At 44.9% G+C, this 22,190-nt stretch overlaps 1 protein-coding gene across 1 annotated transcript in view; it reads left to right on the plus strand.

Moving 5' to 3' along the window:
* The window catches only part of timm50 (translocase of inner mitochondrial membrane 50 homolog (S. cerevisiae)), a 28,202-nt gene extending 11,922 nt beyond the window's left edge, over positions 1-16,280 (plus strand). The window contains exons 4-11 of the mRNA XM_024442215.2: positions 429-450; positions 5,448-5,506; positions 6,410-6,529; positions 7,298-7,402; positions 8,549-8,647; positions 14,539-14,695; positions 14,779-14,885; positions 15,130-16,280. Of these exons, the coding sequence (XP_024297983.1) occupies positions 429-450; positions 5,448-5,506; positions 6,410-6,529; positions 7,298-7,402; positions 8,549-8,647; positions 14,539-14,695; positions 14,779-14,885; positions 15,130-15,228 (768 nt within the window). The 3' untranslated portion in view covers positions 15,229-16,280. The remainder of the gene's footprint in view (positions 1-428; positions 451-5,447; positions 5,507-6,409; positions 6,530-7,297; positions 7,403-8,548; positions 8,648-14,538; positions 14,696-14,778; positions 14,886-15,129) is intronic.
* The last annotated feature ends 5,910 nt before the right edge of the window (positions 16,281-22,190 follow it).

The following is a 22,190-nucleotide window of genomic DNA, read 5'->3' on the forward strand; positions in this document are numbered from 1 at the left end:
ACAGATACAAAATCTCATTTTGGGCTTGAGTGTACAAATGTATTTTCTGACCCCCTGGCCATTTTTTGCTGACAAAAATCAACCTGTGTCTGAATCTATAGCCTACCCCTGGTTTAGATGCATAGGAGAGATTAAATGCTAACTAGCCTGGATGGCTATCAACTTCAATAAAGGAATATTTTGTAGTATTTGAGAGGTGTTATGGCTGTTTGGACCCCGCCGAATTGTCTGACACTGACGTTTGAACGTCAACACAACCACAAAATGTCATGTTATTTACCTTGTGCATTTGCCATATATTGTAAATCATGTCAAGAGTTTTTCTGCCAACAGTACCATCTGATTGACACATACCTGGCAATCACGCAAGTGTGTGTGTATGTGAAGTGGACCGTTTCTCACTTTCCTCCTTCGGTCTTCTCTTTCAGATTCCAGATCAGTTTGACAATGGTGAGTTGTTTCCCCAATGACTGACGCCACCTGTGGTATTCAGTCTAATCCAAAAGGTGTTTTGGAGAGGTTTTCTTTTCTCAAAGTTTAGGTAGCTTTGAGATCAGTGTTTTTATTTTGGTGTCTGAGGCTTTTGGCACACCTGTGTTCCAACATCTGCTCCTGGGCTATAAAAGGATCTCACATTACATCAGTTGTGTTTTATAGCTGAAGTAAAGGCTACATAAACATGGAATAACAAAGCTCAGACAGCTGTTGGTGGTTAACTTGAAGTCTTAGCCTTGTTTACAGTTCCCTTAGATTTGTCTATAAAATGAGCGAGCTTGTGTTAGAGGTCAAGCAAACAGCCCAATCTTATACCCAACATATCCATACCACGTTCACAACACCCTCCACCCATTCATTGACAGTGGTTCAGATGAGGCCCCCTCCCCTCTAACTTGCCTTTTCTGCTGTCAGCCTAGGATTGCGGGGAGGAATGGGGTTGTATGAGCGATCAAACCCACTGAGAAATGCCACCTTGCAGGGATCCCACACCCAATGCACAGGCAATGCCAACCACCCCCCTTTGTGTGTGACTACCACCCTGTACCCCTCCATATGCCCCTCAGTCATCCCTATAAACTGCCAGGCTGACAACCTGGTGGAAAGGGTCTCATGACAAGACCGACACAAAGGAAAATAGAAATTACATTGTGTTTCTCTCCATTTTTGTAAATTTTTAAGTTGTTACAACCCATTGGTTGCCCCAATAGATTAGTAGTCCTAGATGTCTGTCTGGTATTTTCATTCTCTGAGTGCACGTTTGGCCAGTGTGGAGCTGAGAGGGAATGTGTAGCATTTTGATAGGACTGGCTATGCTATTGAAATGACAGGAGGGCAAAGCAGGGGTACTGAGTCGCGAGGTGCCTCCCTCCCTGCTTCAAAGCTATGCTAATGCCTGGGACAGCTGCGGCCCTTTCTAAAAATCCGATAGGACATAGGGAAGTCTCCTCTTTAAACGCGTAACAATGTTATACAAATAATTACTTAATTCCTCACGATGTCACGCTCCCCAAAGACCACTACGTCTGTCTATCTGGGAACGTTGCTGCGTCTCTTTATTACCTTAGTGCCCAGAGTGCTGCTACAGCTGCTGTTATTGGCCAGCCCAAATGCACCCACAGCGTTCAATACCCCTAATGAAGGCCTGAGGAGGAGCCCCTGGAGGAGTGTAGAGGGAGCATTCCAGCCCACTGCCCACGTGTCCCTCCAACCCAATTTGTAGAATGCAAGTGAAGGGGATTGGGGGGGGGGGGCAGCCTGGATGCCTCCACTGGATGGGTCCTCAGGGACCCGGGGCGTTGAGGTCTGGCCTGCAAACAGACATGCTTATGAGACCCGTGTCGCCATGCCAAGTGATGGTATTCAGAGCACCGGCATTTTGCTGAGTAGCGTTGGATGCTGTGACTGTGATGAGCTCCCCAAAAAGCACCCTGTTGAGGCCACACTGTGGTGTGTGACATGCAGGACTGCTTTCAAAATACTCACCGAGGTTGGAAGGTGTTGCTTTCTCCAAATGTGTACTGTGGATCTAAGAAACTGTCTTGATGCAATCAATCGGTACACACACCAGATGTTTAGGGGGAGGGGAAAAAATTTATTGCTTTAATCTTCAAGCACTATTATTAGGCTTAAATCACTGACTTGTACTTTTCAGAGTCATTTCATGACTTGGAAGACGTCATCTCTTCCTGTCCATTTTATCAGATCGATTCACCCTCTGTGTCTCAGTATCCCACAGCTAGAATCCTCAGGGCGTGTTTGGCTGTGAGTTGAGGGGCGGTTCTGTATGACCTCCATGTTTGCTCGCTCTGACAGAGACGTAAAGGCCCAAGGAGGATAAAGACCACCAGGGCTCCAAACAAACTAACCAACCCAGCCTGCCTCCTGTACATACTGACCCAACCAACAGCCTGTGTCCCTAAGTTGGGTATTCTAACAGAGTGGCCTCTTGCCCCCCCCCTTACCCCCACTGCAAAGAGCGAGGCCGGACGACCGTTTGTCACGGCCCAAGAAAGAAGCGATTGACAGCGCGAGCCAAAAGCAAGAGCACCCCCCCCACCCCTGCCCAAAAAAAGAAAATGGGGAGAAGAAAGACAATTGAGTAATAATGGCCTTAAGCAAACTAGCGGAGCATATGCCACCCCAGTCGAGGATTAAAGGAGGCCTTTGTTGTGTCCGGAGGCCCGGCCATCGATCTTTCTCGCTCTTCCTCCTTTCCTCCCTTGTTCCCTTCCTACTTCTCCCCTGTTTAAATTGACATCTCTCCCGAGAGCAACATAGCCTTTCCACTGGCTATTAAGGCATGCCTCTATTACACTGGCAAACAAGGTTTGGATGAGGCTGCCTGACCAGAGTGTTGCTGCTTGTTAAAGCCTACTTTTCTGGCCTTTCAGTCAATAATTAACCAGGTCACCCACTCCCAGGCCTGCTGTTACTGGGCTGGGGGACCCAGAGGGGCCTGCCTGGTTAAACACACTGGCTGCAGGTAGGCCGGACACTATAGGCTCATAGAGACCTACTCCAGGTTTCTCACTCCCTCTCTGTCCCAAATGACTTCACATACCAGAGTCACCTGGCTGCATGCTTTAGCTGAGTGGTAGCATTTGCCATGAATTTACTGAGATGTTATTTGTTGGGACCAATGCTGCAGTCTTAAAGTGGAAATCAGCCATAGAGAAACAGCTTTTTAACAAACCAGGGAGTCTGCTAAGGGATGGGGCTGGAGAAATGTAACCACTCAAATTCAGCTATGGATGCAAGGACTAACCATTCATGCTATTCAAATTAGCCTCAACATGGTTAATACTATGTCGTGTTAGACATTTTCTGATATGCCACACTAGTCAGGTAAATGGATTAGCTTGGCATTTCTCCTGTTGACAGGGATGTAAACAAATTTGGGCACAACGTTTGAGAGAAGATTTTTGTGCATATGGAACATTTCTGGGATCTTTTATTTTCAGCTCTTGAAACATGGAACCAACACTTTACATGTTGCGTTTTATTTTTGTTTTTTGTATGTAGCAACTGCTGATTGCCCCTTTTTTTTTTTAAATTGTCATTTGTTAGGACTGCAGCTGTGTACATTCTACCACCACCAGAGTTGACTTGAGTCAGTCAAGAGTTTGGACACACCTACTCATTCCAGGGTTGTTTTTTTTTGTTTCGTTTTTTACTATTTTCTACATTGTGTATATAGTGAAGACATCAAAACTATGAAATGACACACACAGAATCTTGTAGTAACCCAAAAAGTGTTAAACAAATCCAAATATATTTGAGATTCTTCAAAGTAGCCCCTCTTTGCCTTGACAGCTTTGCACTCTCTTGGCATTCTCTCAACCAGATTCATGAGGTAGTCAAATGGAATGCATTTCAATTAACAGGTGTGCCTTCTTAAAGGTTAATTTGTGGACTCTCCTTAATGCGTTATAGCCAATCAGTTGTGTTGTGACATGGTAGGGTGGTATACATAAGATGGCCCTGTTTGGTAAAAGACCAAGTCCATATCATGGCACGAGCAGCTCAAATAAGCAAGATAAATGAGTCCATTACTTTAAGACATGAAGGTCAGTCAATAAGGAACATTTCAAGAACTTTGAAAGTTTCTTCAAGTGCAGTTGCAACAACCATCAAGCGCAAAGATGAAACATGAGGACTGCCACAGGATAGGAAGACCCAGAGTTACCTCTGCTGCAGAGGATAAGTTCATTAGTCACAAGCCTCCAGAAATTGCAGCCCAAATAAATGCTTTACATTGTTCAAGTAACAGACGCATCTCAACATCAACTGTTCAGAGGAGACTATGTGAATCAGGCCTTTGAGGTTGAATTGCCGAAAAGAAACCACTACTAAAGGACCCCAATAAGAAGAGACCTGCTTGGGCCAAGAAACGCATGCAATGGACATTAGAACGGTTGAAATCTGTCCTTTGGTCTGATGACTCCAAATTTGAGATTTTTGGCTCGAACCTCTGTATCTTTGTGCGATAAAGAGTAGGTGAACGGATGATCTCCGCATGTGTGGTTCCCACCCTGAAGCATGGAGGAGTTGTGGGGTGCTTTGCTTGTGACGCTGTCAGTGATTTATTTAGAATTCAAGGCACACTTAACCAGCATGGCTACCACAGCATTCTGCAGCGATACGCCATCCCACTGTGCTTAGTGGGACTATCAGGACAATGACCCAACACACCTCCAGGCTGTGTAAGGGCTATTTGACCAAGAAGGAGAGTGATGGAGTGCTACATCAGATGACCTGGCCTCCACAATCACCTGACCTCAAATCTAATTTATTTATATAGCCCTTTGTACATCAGCTGATATCTCAAAGTGCTGTACAGAAACCCAGCCTAAAACCCCAAATAGCAAGCAACGCAGGTGTAGAAGCACGGTGGCTAGGAAAAACTCCCTAGAAAGGCCAAAACCTAGAGATGAACCAGGCTATGTGGGGTGGCCAGTCCTCTTCTGGCTGTGCCGGGTGGAGATTATAACAGAACATGGCCAAGATGTTCAAATGTTCATAGATGACCAGCATGGTCAAATAATAATCACAGACCTCAACCCAATTGAGATGGCTTGGGAAGAGTTGGACCGCAGAGTGAAGGAAAAGCAGCCAACAAGTGCTCAGCATATGTGGGAACATCTTCAAGACTGTTGGAAAAGCATACCTCGTGAAGCTGGTTGAGAAATGCCAAGCTGTCATCAAGGCAAAGGTTGGCTACTTTGAAGAATCTCAAATATAACATATTTTGATTAAACTTTTTTTGTGTACTATATGTTATTTCATAGTTTGGATGTCTTCATTATTATTCTACAATGTAGAAAATTTTCAAAATAATAGCCCAAGGGGAGTTTTGGTCCACGTACACTAAGTGTTCCGTCTTGAGTATGGTGTGTTGAGAAATGATGCTCACTCCAATGTTTACAGCTGACATTTTATCTCTCTTACAGACACCCCGGTTATCCAACAGTTGAGAAGGACGTTCAAGTATTTCCAAGACTACAGACAGGTGGGTGATGATAAATAAACACAAAACAGAAGAAACGGTTTCTGACACTCCCACTGTTCAATGTAGCCTGATCAATGGATTGTTCCACTCTAGTCAGCCTTTTCCTCCGAGGCCTGGGGGTGTTTGTTTCAGGGAGGTAGAATAGAATGTCCTTGTCCATTAAACTCATGGGTTTAACCGCTGGTTTGGGATATTTATACTTGGTGAGACTGAGAGCCATGTTAGGTCTCTTATCTGTCTGTCTTTACTGAGGCAGGTGCAGCCACACCGCTTCGAGCAGGAAGGCGCCTCTGCATTAGCCTGCAGCTGCTGTTCCGTTAGACCCCTCTCCACACATACACACACACACACACATCCATCTCCCTCGTAGGTCTTTGATCTCTTCAATGGAGCGTGAACAGCCCCCTGTCTCCGTGTGTGTGTGGATACACATGCGCGCACACCCTTTCCTCCCTGTATCTCGACAACACACCTCCCCCCCTCGTCCTCCCTGCCCTTGGGTCTCCTGAACTTGTCAGTTCTCTCTTCCACGCGTCCCATTTCCCTCTTGCAGCTGGTTCTTACAGGATTATGGCTTTATGGGGTTTGCGGTGATGAGGCCAGCAAACAAACTAAGGAATCTCTAATGTTCCTGCATTCCCACATAAGCACCCAAATACAATCTCCTCCAATTTTACTACGGCGAGCCGGGAGAGGAAAAACATCTAATGAATGAGCTGAAGTGTTAAAGGGATAGGCCTCGTTCACCACAAAATACAAATGGCATAATTTTAAAAAATAAAATAAAAATGTAATAGAGCTTGGCTGTTGTCAATTGACCCACATAGTTCTGATGTGCCTCTTGCTCTTCTCACCGCAGCATTGTTATTGTATAGTTGTGTGATGTCATGTCTGTGTCCCCAGATGATCATTGAGCCCACGAGCCCCAAGCTGCTTCCTGACCCCCTGAGGGAGCCCTACTACCAGCCTCCTTACACCCTGGTCCTGGAGCTCACAGACGTCCTGCTGCACCCCGAGTGGTCGGTACGTACCACCCCTTTCCTCCCCAACACCACCTCACCCACCACCTTACATCCTGGCACCCCCCCCGTTCCACTGTGTGTGTGGGTCGCTGGGGGCCCACCACCTGTCTACCTCCACTATCTGTAAAGACCCCCCACCCCTTCTCACACATTACCTGTGGCTTCCACCTGGCCCCCTCAGAGCCTGTCCCAACCCTTACTCTAACACCACCTTCCACCTGGCCCTCTACCTGAGACCCTCCCTACTCCCCCTTACCTGAGTGGTCTCCATGCCCGCTCCCCCTACGAGTGCCAGACAGGTGGGGCACGACCGTAACCCGACACCTGCTGCCCTCAGCAGACAGCCGCCTGGCGGCCCTGCACGCAGAGCCTTTGATTTCTGAAGAAAAGACCAGTGGCTTTTTGTGTTAACACAGGCCTGCACCCAGGAGGTCGTCCAAAGGCTTCATCTGCCATAAACTGCTCCGTTTAGGCTGTCGAAAAAGCTAAATGTATGCCTGTAAATATACCACTTTATAACCTGACAGACTAATGAATCATTCACTGGTTGTGTGCATTTATGTGGATTCGATAGTGTCTGTCGAAAAAATAAAAATGTTACCCTAAATATAATAAACTGATTTGAAATGGATTATTCACTGACTATTTTTGTGGATAGCTTTCAGTGAGTGTTCTATCCATAAGGAATGTATCCCATTGCTGTTGGGAGTTGTTAGTATGTCTTTAAGCAGGTGAGGCAAACTGGTTTGTTCTCCGGTCCTCCCCACAGCTGGCTACAGGCTGGCGCTTCAAGAAGAGGCCAGGCATCGACTACCTGTTCCAGCAGCTAGCCCCTCTCTACGAGATAGTCATCTTCACTGCTGAAACAGGCATGGTGAGTGACATGACTGAATGCTTTTCTGGCGTGGGCCAATGATTACTTGCAAGATCTTGTCACGCCATTATTGTACCGTGATGGTTTCAAGTACAACTTTGCAGTCCTACGTTTTACAAATGCTCTTCTTTGAGATGGAATTTTCCATAAATCCCCACTCATCTTTCTGTACCTCTTGTGGCAATCAACATTGCAAATCTATAGGTGTTGCAACATAACACATTAACTGCTGAAATAAGTCACATGCCACATGAAGCATTTTGGATTGGTTAAGGCACAGACCTGCCTGCCTCACTTACCTAACATTCATCTGCGGCAGCCTCCCTCTGCCACAGCCAATCAGGGCTGCTCTTACCGCCTGGTGTAGCTTAGCTCGTTTGTGAACGCACACTGCACCTGTCACCTCCCCCTACAGGTCTCCCCTGTAGACCTTTTGTTCTAATGGACAATGACCCACCCCCGAAACAAAAATGTGTTTTGTCACTCCAAACTAGCACTGTTGACGATTCTTGATCTCAAACAACATCCCTAGTGTTGTTGCGTTTGACTGACTGTTTTTTTTGTTTGTTTTGGCAACAATATGTCTCATTACATAAGTCTTGGCCAACAAGCGGGCTCAGAACGGTATGCCTTTTGGGCTGCAAATACCCCTTTTATTTATGCCAACATTTTCTATGCAAATGAGCCATGCTCCGCTCAGGGTCTAATTGGTTCCTTGTTTAGGGACTGTTTTGTTTTCTCTGGGTGAAGGTCAGCCTTAGTGTTGTGGTGACCTGCAGCAGTGACTGTGCCAAGTCAAACTGAAGCCTTGTCTGTACCTCCGCTAGCTGCAGATTGCCCTACGGAGTATGGATCATTAACCCATCAAGGTTTCCTGGGCTTCACATTGGCCCATGTATTCTCCCCCTGCCCACTGCGGTAGTGCTGAGTAAGCCATGTAGTTCTAAGAGAAGCTGTCTCTTTTAGATTTTGAAGTGCGATTTTTATGAGCAGCAGCCAGGGAACTAGAACCTGACGACACCATCCTAGGTCTGTCACTACCCTCAGCCCAACTCTAGCCATGTAACCGATGGCCGTCATGCATATGCAGAAGCATCTCGCGTGTCAACGCTGTGTGATGTTGTGATGTGGGTTCTCTCTCACCAGACGGCGTACCCTCTGATTGACAGCATCGACCCCCAGGGCTTTGTCATGTACCGCCTCTTCAGAGACTCCACGCGTTACATGGAGGGACATCACGTCAAGGTAAACAAGTTGTCAGGCTGACCTTCCGCCACTGTGTGTGTGTGTGTGTACTGTTGTTTTTATGTTCACTACAGAAGCCTCCAATAACACAGAATTCCGTGAATTGAATGTCCTCCATGTTTCTGAATTTAAAACAGACATGTCATGTTGTGTAAAAGCCATAAAATTATTTAGACAAATGCCCTGTTTGTCATTTATTTTGGATATACCTGTGTATTCTCTCTCTCTCTCTCTCTCTCTCGGTCTCTCTGTCTCTCTGTCTCTCTGTCTCTCTGTCTCTCTGTCTCTCTGTCTCTCTGTCTCTCTGTCTCTCTGTCTCTCTGTCTCTCTGTCTCTGTGTGTGTTTTAAGACTCAGAAGTTAGTGTGCTCCTTTTCAACCCCGCTCCTCCTGGGCCAAGCCCCCAGCCCAGAACCCCTGGTGCGCCCCTCTCCACTGACCCAATGGTGCCGTACCCCCCTTCTGAGCCTCATTAACCTTATGCCCCCCTCTCCAACAGCCGGAGTCCGTCTACATGCATGACTGGAGTACAATAGTGTCAACTCTGATAAACTAACTTGTCATTCGAGAGAACCTATAAGGCAATAATGTATAAGCTGGATACTGTTGCTTTAATCATGTCGCCTGGCATCTTAAATGGCTGTATATTACAAGCTCTATCAGAGCTGACCGTAACTAACATGCCTAGCCTACATCACCATGTTTCAATGGAGTGCTTTTCTAATGCATGGGACACTAATTTGGCCTGGTAGTAAATGTGTGGTTATGGTCCCGGCGTAGCGGGGTGTAGGTAGGTATACCTTCTCGGTGAAGATGCATGGCTGTGTATTATTCATGGAGGTCAGTTCTTTCCATGTTAATCGCTCACTACTAAAACTCATATTCATTGGGAAACATGAATAGTTGATGAGGGTAACCTGCTACCCCCTGCTATACAGAGCTTGAATGTGTTTATTTGGTGATTAGTCATCCTGAGTCTAACGTTACATACAGGATCTTCCTCTCCTTCTGTGCACTCGCCTGAATTCACGTGTCTCCTGTCCTCCTCCCCTTCCGTTGGTGACTTTCTGCCCATCTCTGTCTCTCTCTCTTCACCCCCCTCCCCTCCTGTCTCCCCTCCCTCGCCTTCCATCTGGCCCGCTGAAAAGCAACCGGGAGGCAGAAAGGGAGTGAGGGAGCGAGAGAAAGGGAGGTCTGAATAGAGCCGAGTCCCCCGAGACCTCAGGCGTCTGTCCAATGGTGAATGTCGATGGTGTTGCCCCTCCCCCAACTATTTTTAAACAATGTGGAGCCACAGATGCGAGGTGTCAATAAAATGAGCGGTCCGATCTGACGACACATTATTGTCTGGTCTGTCTAATTAACTGTGATTAGAACCAGGCTGTGGTAGAATCAGCCATTGATGTTGACGACAAGTCCAAATTTGAGGGGTGAGATGTGGCCTAGCTTTGACCCCCCCCGAAGACATAGGGCAGTTAGTGGAGGGCACGACCGTCTGCCACAGGTGAACCGACTGGGTGGAGTTGAACAAGACCGAGTGCTCCACCAAATGTTGAGTTTCAGAGATCAGTGTTTCTTTTCAGTTGAAGTCGTTTCATTCTCCATGGGAGTGTCAGATTTGAAGTAGTCATACTAGTGCACTGTGTTTGTTTACCTGCTCACCAGACTTGTGTGTATGTAACCCTATGAGGGGGGGTGTGTGTGGGTTGGACACATTCCTACTCCGGCTCGCAGCCTGTTGCTTTGTTAGGAGCACACTGCTGCCTTGTGAAACCGAAGCCCTTACCGTGCCTTTAGAAAGTGTTCATACCCCTCGACTTATTCCAAATGTTTTACAGCCTGAGTTCAAAATGATTTCTACACACAATACCCCATAATGACAAAGTGAAAACATGTTTTTAGATATTTATTGAAAATGGAATACAGATGTCTAATTGACATAAGTATTCATTAGCACTTCACCTGGCGCCGTTACGGGTGGTGGCGCCGTTACGGGTGGTGGCGCCGTTACGTGAATTTTCACCTGTTTATTGGTAGAATCACCTGTTTCACCTATTTATTCAAAATGTATTTTTTTCACTGCCAAGAAGTTTCCTTTCATTTGTTAAATCCTTTTATTGTAGTAATGAATTCTTTAGTCATTTTTTCCCATATTTTAAAAAACTTCTTCAGTGTCATTGTATTATCACCATCATATAAGCCAGATGGGCCTATCACATAAATCAAATGTATTTATATAGCCCTTTGTACATCAGCTGATATCTCAAAGTGCTGTACAGAAACCCAGCCTAAAACACCAAACCGCAAGCAATGCCGGTGTAGAAGCACAGTGGCTAGGAAAAACTCCCTAGAAAGGCAAAAACCTAGAGAGGAACCAGGCTATGTGGGGTGGCCAGTCCTCTTCTGGATGTGCCGGGTGGAGATTATAACAGAACATGGCCAAGATGTCAGTCAAAAAGATGGTGTCTTGTCCTGCTCCTGAAATCTGCTCCGGCATTGACCTATTATAAACTGGGGATTTGAGCCCAGAATGCTGATTGGCTGATAGCCGTGGTATATCAGACCGTATACCACTGGTTTGAAACAACATTTCATCTTTACTGCTCTAATTACGTTGATAACCAGTTTATAATAGCAATAAGGCACCTTGGGGGTTGGTGGAATGTGGCCAATATACCACGGCTCAGGCTGTATCCAGGCACTCTGCGTTGCGTCGTGCATAAGAACAGCTCTTAGCTGTGGTATATTGACCATATACCACACCCCCTCTAGCCTTATTGCTTAATTATGACATGGCTAGGTTTTAAGTGTTAAGAAATATTCACAGCCCTTAGTCAATCATTTGAAGAAGCACTTATTGACAGTGATCACAGCTTTCAGTCTTGTGCGAAGCTGATAGGCATACCCATCTGGATTTGGGGATTTTTCTCAAGCTCTTTTAAGGTAAATGGGGAATGGCTGTGAACATCAATCTTAGTCTTTCCACAGAATTTCAATGGGATTCAAGTCTGGGCCACTCGAGGACTTTCACATTCTTGTTCTAAAGCCATTCCAGCGTTACTTTGGCTGTGTGCCTAGAGTCATTGTCCTGTTGGAACAAATCTTCACCCCTGTCTGTTTGCATTCTGAAGCAGGTCCTCATCAAGAATTTGCCTGCATTTGTCTCCATTCATTGTTCCCGCTATCCTTACCAGTCTCCCAGTACCTGCTGCAGAAAATTATTTATTTTTTCCCCCCAATGATGGAGACCACTGTGCTCTTGGAAACTTTCAACACTAGAACTTGTTCCCCAGATTTATGCCTCATCACAAATCTCTCTCTGATATCTACAGACAGTTCCTTGGACTTCATGGTGTAGTTTCTGCTCTGACATGCACTTTCAACTGTGGAACCTCATATAGACCGATGTTTCATTCTAAATCATGTACAAACAATAGCATTTGCTCAATTTGGAGTATCGTAGCAAAGGGGTGTGAATACTTCTGTAAATTAGATTTCTGTATTTCATTTTCAAGGCATTTGCAAAAATGTCTAAACATGTTTTCACTTTGTCATTATGGGGTATTGTGTTTTTAGATGGGTGAGAATCTCTCATGCTTTCAGAATGTAGGGTGCAAGACAATGTGGTGTAAGTCAAGGGGTATGAATACTTTCTGAAGCACTGTAGGCATCCCACGGCCAACTCAACTACACGTGTGCCAAACACGTACTGTATTTAATCTAACTGAAATAATAAGCCATCATATAGGCTGACCAACTCTGTAAGGACAGACATCAATACATCACTCTCAAACTCATTACTGCACCTAGGCTAATGTAGAAATGCACATCTGTCAATGTACACACATACACACGCATTCGATTGGGCCCCGTCTCAGAAAGAAAGTTCTATTTATTGGGAGTGAGGAGTGTTCTGGTTATTTCCTATACCCCTACACACACACAGTGGTCCCCTGCTTTGCCCTTTGCCAGGCTAGTCAGCAGCATCTCGGGGGGTGTATATGTATGTATATGTATGTATGTGTATGTATGTATGTATATGTATGTATGTGTATATATATATATATATATGTATATATATGTATATATATATATATATGTATGTATATATATGTATGTATATATATATGTATATGTATATATATATATATATATGCTGCAAAAAATAAAGGGAACACTAAAATAACACATCCTAGATCTGAATGAATGAAATATTCTTATTAAATACTTTTTTCTTTACATAGTTGAATGTGCTGACAACAAAATCACACACATTATCAAAGGAAATCAAATTGATCAACTCATAGAGGTCTGGATTTGGATGCACACTCAAAATTAAAGTGGAAAACCACACTACAGGCTGATCCAACATTGATGTAATGTCCTTAAAACAAGTCAAAATGAGGCTCAGTACTGTGTGGCCTCCACGTGCCTGTATAACCTCCCTACAACGCCTGGGCATGCTCCTGATGAGGTGGCGGATGGTCTCCTGAGGGATCTCCTCCCAGACCTGGACTGAGGGATCTCCTCCCAGACCTGGACAGTCTGTGGTGCAACGTGGCGTTTGGTGGATGGCGCAAGACATGATGTGCTCAATTGGATTCAGGTCTGGGGAACGGGCGGGCCAGTCCATAGCATCAATGCCTTCCTCTTGCAGGAACTGCTGACACACTCCAGCCACATGAGGTCTAGCATTGTCTTGCATTAGGAGGAACCCGGGGCCAACCGCACCAGCATATGGTCTCACAAGTGGTCTGAGGATCTCATCTCAGTACCTAATGGCAGTCAGGCTACCTCTGGCGAGCACATGGAGGGCTGTGCGGCCCCCCAAAGAAATGCCACCCCGCGACTGACCCACCGCCAAACCGGTCATGCTGGAGGATGTTGCAGGCAGCAGAACGTTCTCCACGGCGTCTCCAGATTCTGTCACGCCTGTCACATGCTCAGTGTGAACCTGCTTTCATCTGTGAAGAGCACAGGGCGCCAGTGGCAAATTTGCCAATCTTGGTGTTCTCTGGCAAATGCCAAACGTCCTGCACGGTGTTTGGCTGTAAGCACAACCCCCACCTGTGAACATCGGGCCCTCATACCACCCTCATGGAGTCTGTTTCTGACCGTTTGAGCAGACCCAGGCACATTTGTGGCCTGCTGGAGGTCATTTTGCAGGGCTCTGGCAGTGCTCCTCCTTGCACAAAGGCGGAGGTAGCGGTCCTGCTGCTGGGTTGTTGCCCTCCTACGGCCTCCTCCACGTCTCCTGATGTACTGGCCTGTCTCCTGGTAGCGCCTCCCTGCTCTGGACACTACGCTGACAGACCCAGCTCGCATTGATGTGCCATCCTGGATGAGCTGCACTACCTGAGCCACTTGTGTGGGTTGTAGACTCCGTCTCATGCTACCACTAGAGTGAAAGCACCGCCAGCATTCAAAAGTGACCAAAACATCAGCCAGGAAGCATAGGAACTGAGAAGTGGTCTGTGGTCACCACCTGCAGAACCACTCCTTTATGGGGGTGTCTTGCTAAATGCTTATAATTTCCACCTGTTGTCTATTCCATTTGCACAACAGGATGTGAAATGTATTGTCAATCAGTGTTGCTTCCTAAGTGGACAGTTTGATTTCACAGAAGTGTGATTGACTTGGAGTTACATTGTGTTGTTTAAGTGTTCCCTTTATTTTTTTGAGCTGTGTGTGTGTGTGTGTGTGTGTGTGTGTGCAAACCATTACATTTATTGATGAACTAAGATGATTGCAAGGCATTTTGTGTATTTCTCCGATCGTCACAATTACCTTTTTTAAACAATGAAAGGGATAGATTTCATTTTTAACTCCATTCTTTAGATGAATTCCTCTTCAGAGTCTTGTAACTCAACTCTTTTCCACCCTCCCCTGTAGGATGTGTCGTGTCTGAACCGGGATACCTCCAAGGTGATAGTGGTGGACTGTAAGAGGGAAGCCTTCAGCCTGCAGCCTTTCAACGGTATGGCGCTGACAAAGTGGGACGGCAACTCAGAAGACCGAACACTCTACGACCTAGCTCATTTCCTCAAGAGTAAGTGTGTGTGCAATGGAGTGAATGTCGACCAACCTGTTCCTTCCCAGACACGCTATTCACTCGTGTTTTTCTCCGGGCAGCCATTGCTCTCAGTGGAGTGGATGACGTGCGTTCTGTGCTGGAGAACTATGCACTGGAAGATGACCCCGTAGAGGCCTTCAAACGCAGACAAGCGCAGCTAGCACAGGTACAGTCCAAACAAACCCAATGTCCAGGAGCAATGGATGACGACTAACGACTACACTACCATTACCAACCAAGAGAAGTGTCCTCATTCTCAAGAAACATTACATTTTCTGTAGGAAAAACATTGTCACTGATGGCTTGATGCCCTTTTATCCATCTGTTTTGCGAGCACTTTAGAGCTATAGTCCGTTAGATACTGATGTAACTGTAGATACGTGTGTGTGTGTGTGTGTGTGTGTGGACAGGAGGAGGAGCAGAGGTTGGCTGAGCTGGCCCAGCCGAAGAAGCAGGCCATCTCCTTGGGCTCCATCGCTGGACGGTTCTGGCGCTCCAAACAACAGTGAGTGGCCCTGTCTCGCACCCACCAATCGCAGCCCACCCCTCCACAGTGTCCGGCCAAAAGGATGGCGGGCTGCAGTCACTCAGCGGGGTGGGTGGCGGGCGTCTCGACGCGTGGGGGAGGAGACAAGGAGAGACCATCCAATCAGCTGAACTTTTGACTGTCACAAGCATGTCTTGAGGGGGGGAGCTGGAGAGGAGCAAGGGTCCAAAATAACATTCTGGTACCTCTGTCATCAGCAAAGTCACTTCCTGGATCTCAGATGCTCAGGTGAAGGCGGCGCATGCCCCCCCATCTGCTTTCGTTGGTCCTCTGTTGGCACTGACGTACACAAAATGGTGCTGAGTGGTTACAGACATTATTGATTAAACCGTTTCAGTCCACATTAGTTCGTCCACTTCTACTGCCCACCGGCCGGTCATACGGGGAACTGACCAGAGAACAGTGCTCTTATCTGCAACTCCATGCACTTGGATCTGGTGCTCTGGAATGATGGAGTTTGATCAGCTTTGTTGAAACAGTTTCCTTGGGTTTTTTTTATGTATATCTAAGACAAAGCTTGTCAGGGTTTAGGATATGAATGTTATTAAACCTGTTGCACTCTGAGACTCTAAGCTTATCTCCACCAACAAGAAGTCCTTGCTTGGACAGGCGCTGTTGACGCCAACGGGACTTTGTGCAACAGAGGCTGGAGCTTGCGCTGTAGGAATGAGTGGGAGAGACATTTTCAGCAAATCAAGGCAAGCCATGTGAAATTGGGCTGGTGGCACGCATACTAAGTGAAAAGGGGATCCTGATGTCTTAATATGTGCTTGTTGAATGTTCTGTGAGATTCAGTTTGTGAACCATTCACATAGTCCCAAATAAAAAAATCTTAAATCTAGCATCTTGTGTGATTTGGTACAACCGAACATGTAATGTGAACTAGCATCAATCCGGTGTTTTCATGGCAACATGTTGAATCTTCTCTTAATACCCTGACATCTATACTGAACAAAAATATAAATGCAATGTGTCAAGTCTTGGTTTCATGAAATAAAAGATTGGTGAAATGTCGTCAGCCATCCATGAGGTAACTTTTTGTATGGCTCTATCCGTTTACATGTTATCAAGGACGGATGTCACGTGTGTTTCGAACCAGAGGATCACTGGTTCGAGTCCTGTTTGGGGCAGTTGGACAGTGGAGGAAGCTCAACTGTTAGCAACACGCTGACACCTGTTACATTGGCAGATATAATCGAAATCAAATCTGAGATTTAATACATTAACAACTGGAAGACCTTTCCAAGATGACTTTTTTGTGGAAGAGGTCATCATGGAAATGTTTGCAGTACATTTCAATACAGCTATATGGCTGTGGTAAATTGGTAGGATACTCCTCCAGGACATCGACTGTTTTTCAGCCATAGGCCTGACTGAGTGTGCCTCCACCAACTCCTATTTACAGTTCTGGTATAGACAATGGGCTGGAGGTAGTCAATGGCCATGTGCCAGAGCATCTCAAGTAGGACTTTAGTAAATGACAAACATTAAGTATTGTGACGATTAACACCTGACAAACACTGAACCTCTTCAGTATTTGGCACTAGGGAATTTGTAGTTTAAGGCAGCTGATCTCCAGCACAAATATTAGCAATACCTAATTAGGGTCGATCAATGCTCCTCATCCTCTTAGGGATATTTGTTAGGTTTTAAGGTGACTAAAATCCTTTAAATCTCAATTAGATAATGATAATATTTTAAATCCTTTAACAATTATATTTGTTTTAGGGATTGGACATCATTTGTGAAGTCACTAAGCCTGAAATCTCTGTTTTGATTTTGCACAAACTAAGAGAAAATGGGTTAATTTAACCAAGTGTATTGTATTATCAATGCATCTTTGCAGCCTATTGTAAAATAGCATTGCGCATGGAGTGGGCCATTAATTAAAAATTCATCGAGAGGAAATCGCCCAGCGGTCGCAATAATTCGTTTGCATAGACTTTCTTTACAGAAATGCATGACTTTAACGCCAATTGGAATACAACTAGATAATGCAACCGTTTGAGAGTAAGGTGTGAAGGGAGCATGTGATGGCTCAATTCACAAATACATGCAAGTTGTGGGGTGTCGAGGCTTTTTGGTTTACCACCATGCACTACCTAGACAGATGCACACGTGCCAAAATACAAATGGCCACAGGCTTTCTTGGGAAAATGAGTGTGGGAGTTAATCTTTCTTTTAATACCATGGTTATTTAGTTTAAATCAATAATTCGTTCAAATATATCATCTGCATATCTTAATTAGTGCAATTATCAGCAGTAGGCCTACTGGGTTGGAAGAAAACGAAATTCGATTGTCATATTTTAAATTGAATTTCCTTTTTCCTTTTGGTTATAGTAAAAGTAGTACTACCGCTCAAGTGATTAGTGACATACGTTTCTGTTTACAAAGCATGTGACAAATACACATTTTATTTGAAGTGACGACAATGCACTGGTCCAGGTAATTTACATAGATCTGGACAAAAGTAACTTTTTTTCCTGTCTGCTCTAATGAGGTAATTTTCATTACCAGCATAGTTTGAGTAGGCTAGGACAAGTTGGGTCAGAAATGAGAAGGCCTACCCATTTTCATTTGAACCAAGCAAAATCTACTCGTGAATAGGTGCGACCTAACTCAACCGACATAAGTGTCACCTTAAACTGCTTTAAGTGAACATGCACGCGACAGAAAGCCTGGGAATCGGACTGTCTCAGGCTCATGGTGTTGCACTTGACACCTCTACAGAATGTGCAAATTCACATTTATAGGCGCCCTATGCCTTCTGCCACCGATTAACACCACTCCAAATGTTCTCGCAGTGCGTCTTTCCGCTCCTCCTGGTTGTTCCCCTCTTTTTCTCCTCCCAGTTTAAACAACTGGTGAGAGACACACGCCACACCCCGGCAAAAGCGACGATTCCTACACCATTTGGGCACGTGTGGAGATTTGAGTGGCAAGTGCTAGAACATTTGCCCAAAGCTGTTCCATAAGGGTTGAAGAAGTGGCACAACCTTTTAGATGCAAATCGACCAAATACTTTTCACTTTTTTTAAATATCACAATTCTGACACGCTATTTCCATGGACATTACGCATGCTAAATACTTGTTAAACGCTTGTCGAATATCTGCCTCTGCAAACACAGGCATATTACAATTATGCACGTATTCGATCGTGTCATCCATCTGGTCATCGATTGTTTTAGCATTCTATTCCCTTAGGCCTAACAATTGTCTCTGATATTCATTTGCATACTACTAGTGCTTGACTTGGGATGGAAGAAGTGCAGGATCTATCATTTTCTAAGTCGGTCCATTTGTTCACCGAAATTTACAAATGACGTTATGCTATAGGGACCTCCTGATTATTCTTTGTTGGCGATTTATACACATTTTCCGGGACTTCTCCGTGACCTTTAGCCAAATTTCCATGACACTGGAAAGCTGCTGTCTGATCCCATGTAGAGCTACCACCACCTGCCGTCATATTTAAAAATATGATCAATCAATTATGAATTATTTCCATGACTTTTCATGACCTTGCAAACCCTAATTTGAGGGCAGGTAGCCTGTCGTTCTGCCCCTGAACAAGGCACTGTTCCTAGGCCGTCATTGTAAATAAGAGTTTATTCTTAACTGACTTGCCTAGTTAAATAAAGAAAATGAATAAATACAAATTTGACAACATGGAACAGCGCATCATGCCGTTCAGACTGGCACATTTTCAATGTGCACTATCTCGAACAGCCTATAGTTAGTTAGTTAGTCAGTCAGTCAGTCACAGATTCAGGGACAAGTGGCGAATAAACTTCAACAAAGCTGAATCAGGAAATGAATGTCCACCCTCCATTGCTATTCAATGAAAATCTCGCCTTCATTCCGCTTTGATCAACCTTTTTTTGCCACTGTGTGTGACTAGGTCAGCGATAGGCTACTTTGTTTTTATAGAAGAGCCGGAACTCAACCCCTAAAATTAGAAATGCCGGACAGTTCCGGCCCAAGACAAGCACTGCATAATACCATGCTTCCGCGCCGCATGCTCTGCAACAAAATCAATGAGAAGTATTTTTCGTAATTTTTCCGACTTTAGTGTTCCGTATTTTTCGTTTTACGCATTTGGCTATAGGTCCCATGAGAGCGTAAATACGCAAAACAAAATGTTCTTATGATGTTACATTTTGTCATTGTTTCAGGCAATTATCTGCTTTCACTGACTTCAATATGGTATTGGATAGAAGGCTTAGTGCCATGGACCTAATAAAAAGGTCATTGTTGCCATTCATATCCTATCAAAAGTGTCATACCACAACATGCTGTCGTATTAAAACCTCACAACTTGCATTGTTGTTTTGGTTAAATCCACCTCGTACAAGGATGCGTTCCGCCCGGTTGTGGATACGCATGATGGTAACTTTTATTGGTTACAGGGAGCACTTCATATTTATTTATCCTGTCTTTTGTCCCGAGTTGGAACTCAATCAGCGAAAGCACCCGGTCCGGATAACTATCCAACAAAATAATGATAGAGGTTCATCTATACCCCGTTTTCTTTTTTTTCTTCTTTTTTTTGTGACGTGCTTCAGCGGAAGCGTGCCAGGGGTAGTCAGGAACAGCGGAGGCACGCGCTGCCCTCATTAGAATTACAATAGATGAGCGCAAAGGATGAGCAACAGTTTGCAAATGTGCCCATTGTCCCTGTAGACCCCCGCAACAGCAAGCATACCCAGTCAACTGACACACGCGCCCCATTAAAACATTAGATTGTAGGCTACAGATAATATCGCTGTTGTATGGAATTTATGGTTCTTGTTCTTCCTTTTACGTTTTTAATTACGCATTTAAATTCTCATTGTAATACTGCATGAATAAGGAAATGTTCTACGCTAATGTTATTAAACTACACTCCCCTCGTCTGATTTATTTAGTTAGTTATTCCATTGCAATAGCCTGCATTCAGAGGTTTGGATAGAACGACCGAGTGGGGAACTGTTCATGTTATCACAGAGAGCATATGGCGGACACACTCCACTTAACTGGAAGCCACTCGAGGGCCACCCGCACCATTACGGAGATGCGTAAACAGATAGGGGCGGCGGGTAGCCTAGTGGTTAGAGCGTTGGACTCGTAACTGAAAGGTTCCAGGATCGAATCCCCGAGGTGGCAAGGTAAAAATCTGTCGTTCTGCCCCTGAACAAGGCAGTTATTGAAAATAAGAATCATAGTTAAATGAAGGTTTAAAATATATGCCTAGCAAAAACGGTATAACACAGATTCTATAGGCCTACCTGCTGTGGAGTTGAAATCAAATCACATTTTATTGGTTGCATACACATACAACAGTGCATTAGGAAAGTATTCAGACCCTTTGACCTTTTCCACATTTGAAGTTAGTCTTATTCTAAAATTGATTGAGTACATTTTATCCTTCATCAATCTACACACAATACCTCATAATAACAAAGCAAAAACAGGTTTTTAGAAAATTAACAGATCTTATTTTCAGACCCTTTGCTATGAGAATTGAAATTGAGCTCGGGTGCATCCTGTTTCCATTGATCATCCTTGAGATGTTTCTACAACTCGATTGGAGTCCACCTGTGGTACATTCAATTGATTGGAAATGATTTGGAAAGGCACACACCTGTCTATATGAGGTCCCACAGTTGACAGTGCATGTCAGAACAAAAACCAAGCCAAGAGGTTGAAGGAATTCCCTGTAGAGCTCTGAGACAGGATTGTGTCGAATCACAGATCTGGGGAAGGGTACCAAAACATTTCTGCAGCATTGAAGGTCGCCGAGAAAACAGTGGCCTTCATCATTCTTTAAATGGCAGAAGTTTAGAACCACCAAGACTCTTCCTAGAGCTGGCCCCCTAGCCAAACGGAGCAATCAGGGGAGAAGAGCCTTGGTCAGGGAGGTGACCAAGAATTTGATGGTCACTCTAACAGAGCTCCAGAGTTCCTCTGTGGAGATGGGAGAACCTTCCAGAAGGACAACAATCTCTGCAACACTCCACCAATTAGGCCTTTTATGGTAGAGAGGCCAGACGGAAGCCACTCCTCAGTAAAAGGCACATGACAGCCCACTTGGAGTACGCCAAAAGGCACCTAAAGACTCTCTCAGAGCATGAGAAACAAGATTCTCTGGTTTGATGAAACCAAAACTGGACTATTTAGCCTGAATGCCAAGCATCACATCTGGAGGAAATCTGGCACCATCCCTTTTTCAGCGGCAGGGATTGGGAGACTAGTCAGAATCGAGGCAAAGAAGAACAGAGCAAAGTACAGAGATCCTTGATGAAAACCTGCTCCAGAGCACTCAGGACCTCAGACTGGGGCAAAGGTTCACCTTCCAACAGGACAACTACCCTAAGCACACAGCCAAGGCAATGCAGTGGTGACTTTGGGACAAGCCTCTGAATGTCCTTGAGTGGCCCAGCCAGAGTCCGGACTTGTACCTTATCGAACATCTCTGGAGAAACCTGAAAATGGCTGTGTAGCGACGCTCCCCATCCAACCTGACAGAGCTTATCTGCAGATCTTCTCAAGAATGGGAGTAACGTCTACTATGGGGTATTGTGTGTAGATTTGAGGGAGTAATTTAAAAATCTATTTTAGAATAAGTCTGTAACGTAACAAAATGTGGAAAAGTCAAGGGTTCTGAATACTTCCTGACTGCACTTTATGTGTATATATGTGGGGTGGCTGTATAGACAATAGGGACAGTATATGGGTAGAATATGTAGTATATCTGAAGGAATAGCATAAGCACAGCAATAATTCAATATGATAGGCCTTGACTAGAATATAGTATATACATATGAACTGTTTTACAGTGTGTAAACATTATTTAAAGGGACCAGTGTTCCATGACTATGTACATAGGGCTGCAGCCTCTAAGGTGTAAGGTCGAGTAACCGGGGATAGCCATCTAGTGAC

The sequence above is a fragment of the Oncorhynchus tshawytscha genome, linkage group LG13, assembly GCF_018296145.1.
Source record: "Oncorhynchus tshawytscha isolate Ot180627B linkage group LG13, Otsh_v2.0, whole genome shotgun sequence".
Taxonomy (NCBI): Eukaryota; Metazoa; Chordata; class Actinopteri; order Salmoniformes; family Salmonidae; genus Oncorhynchus; species Oncorhynchus tshawytscha.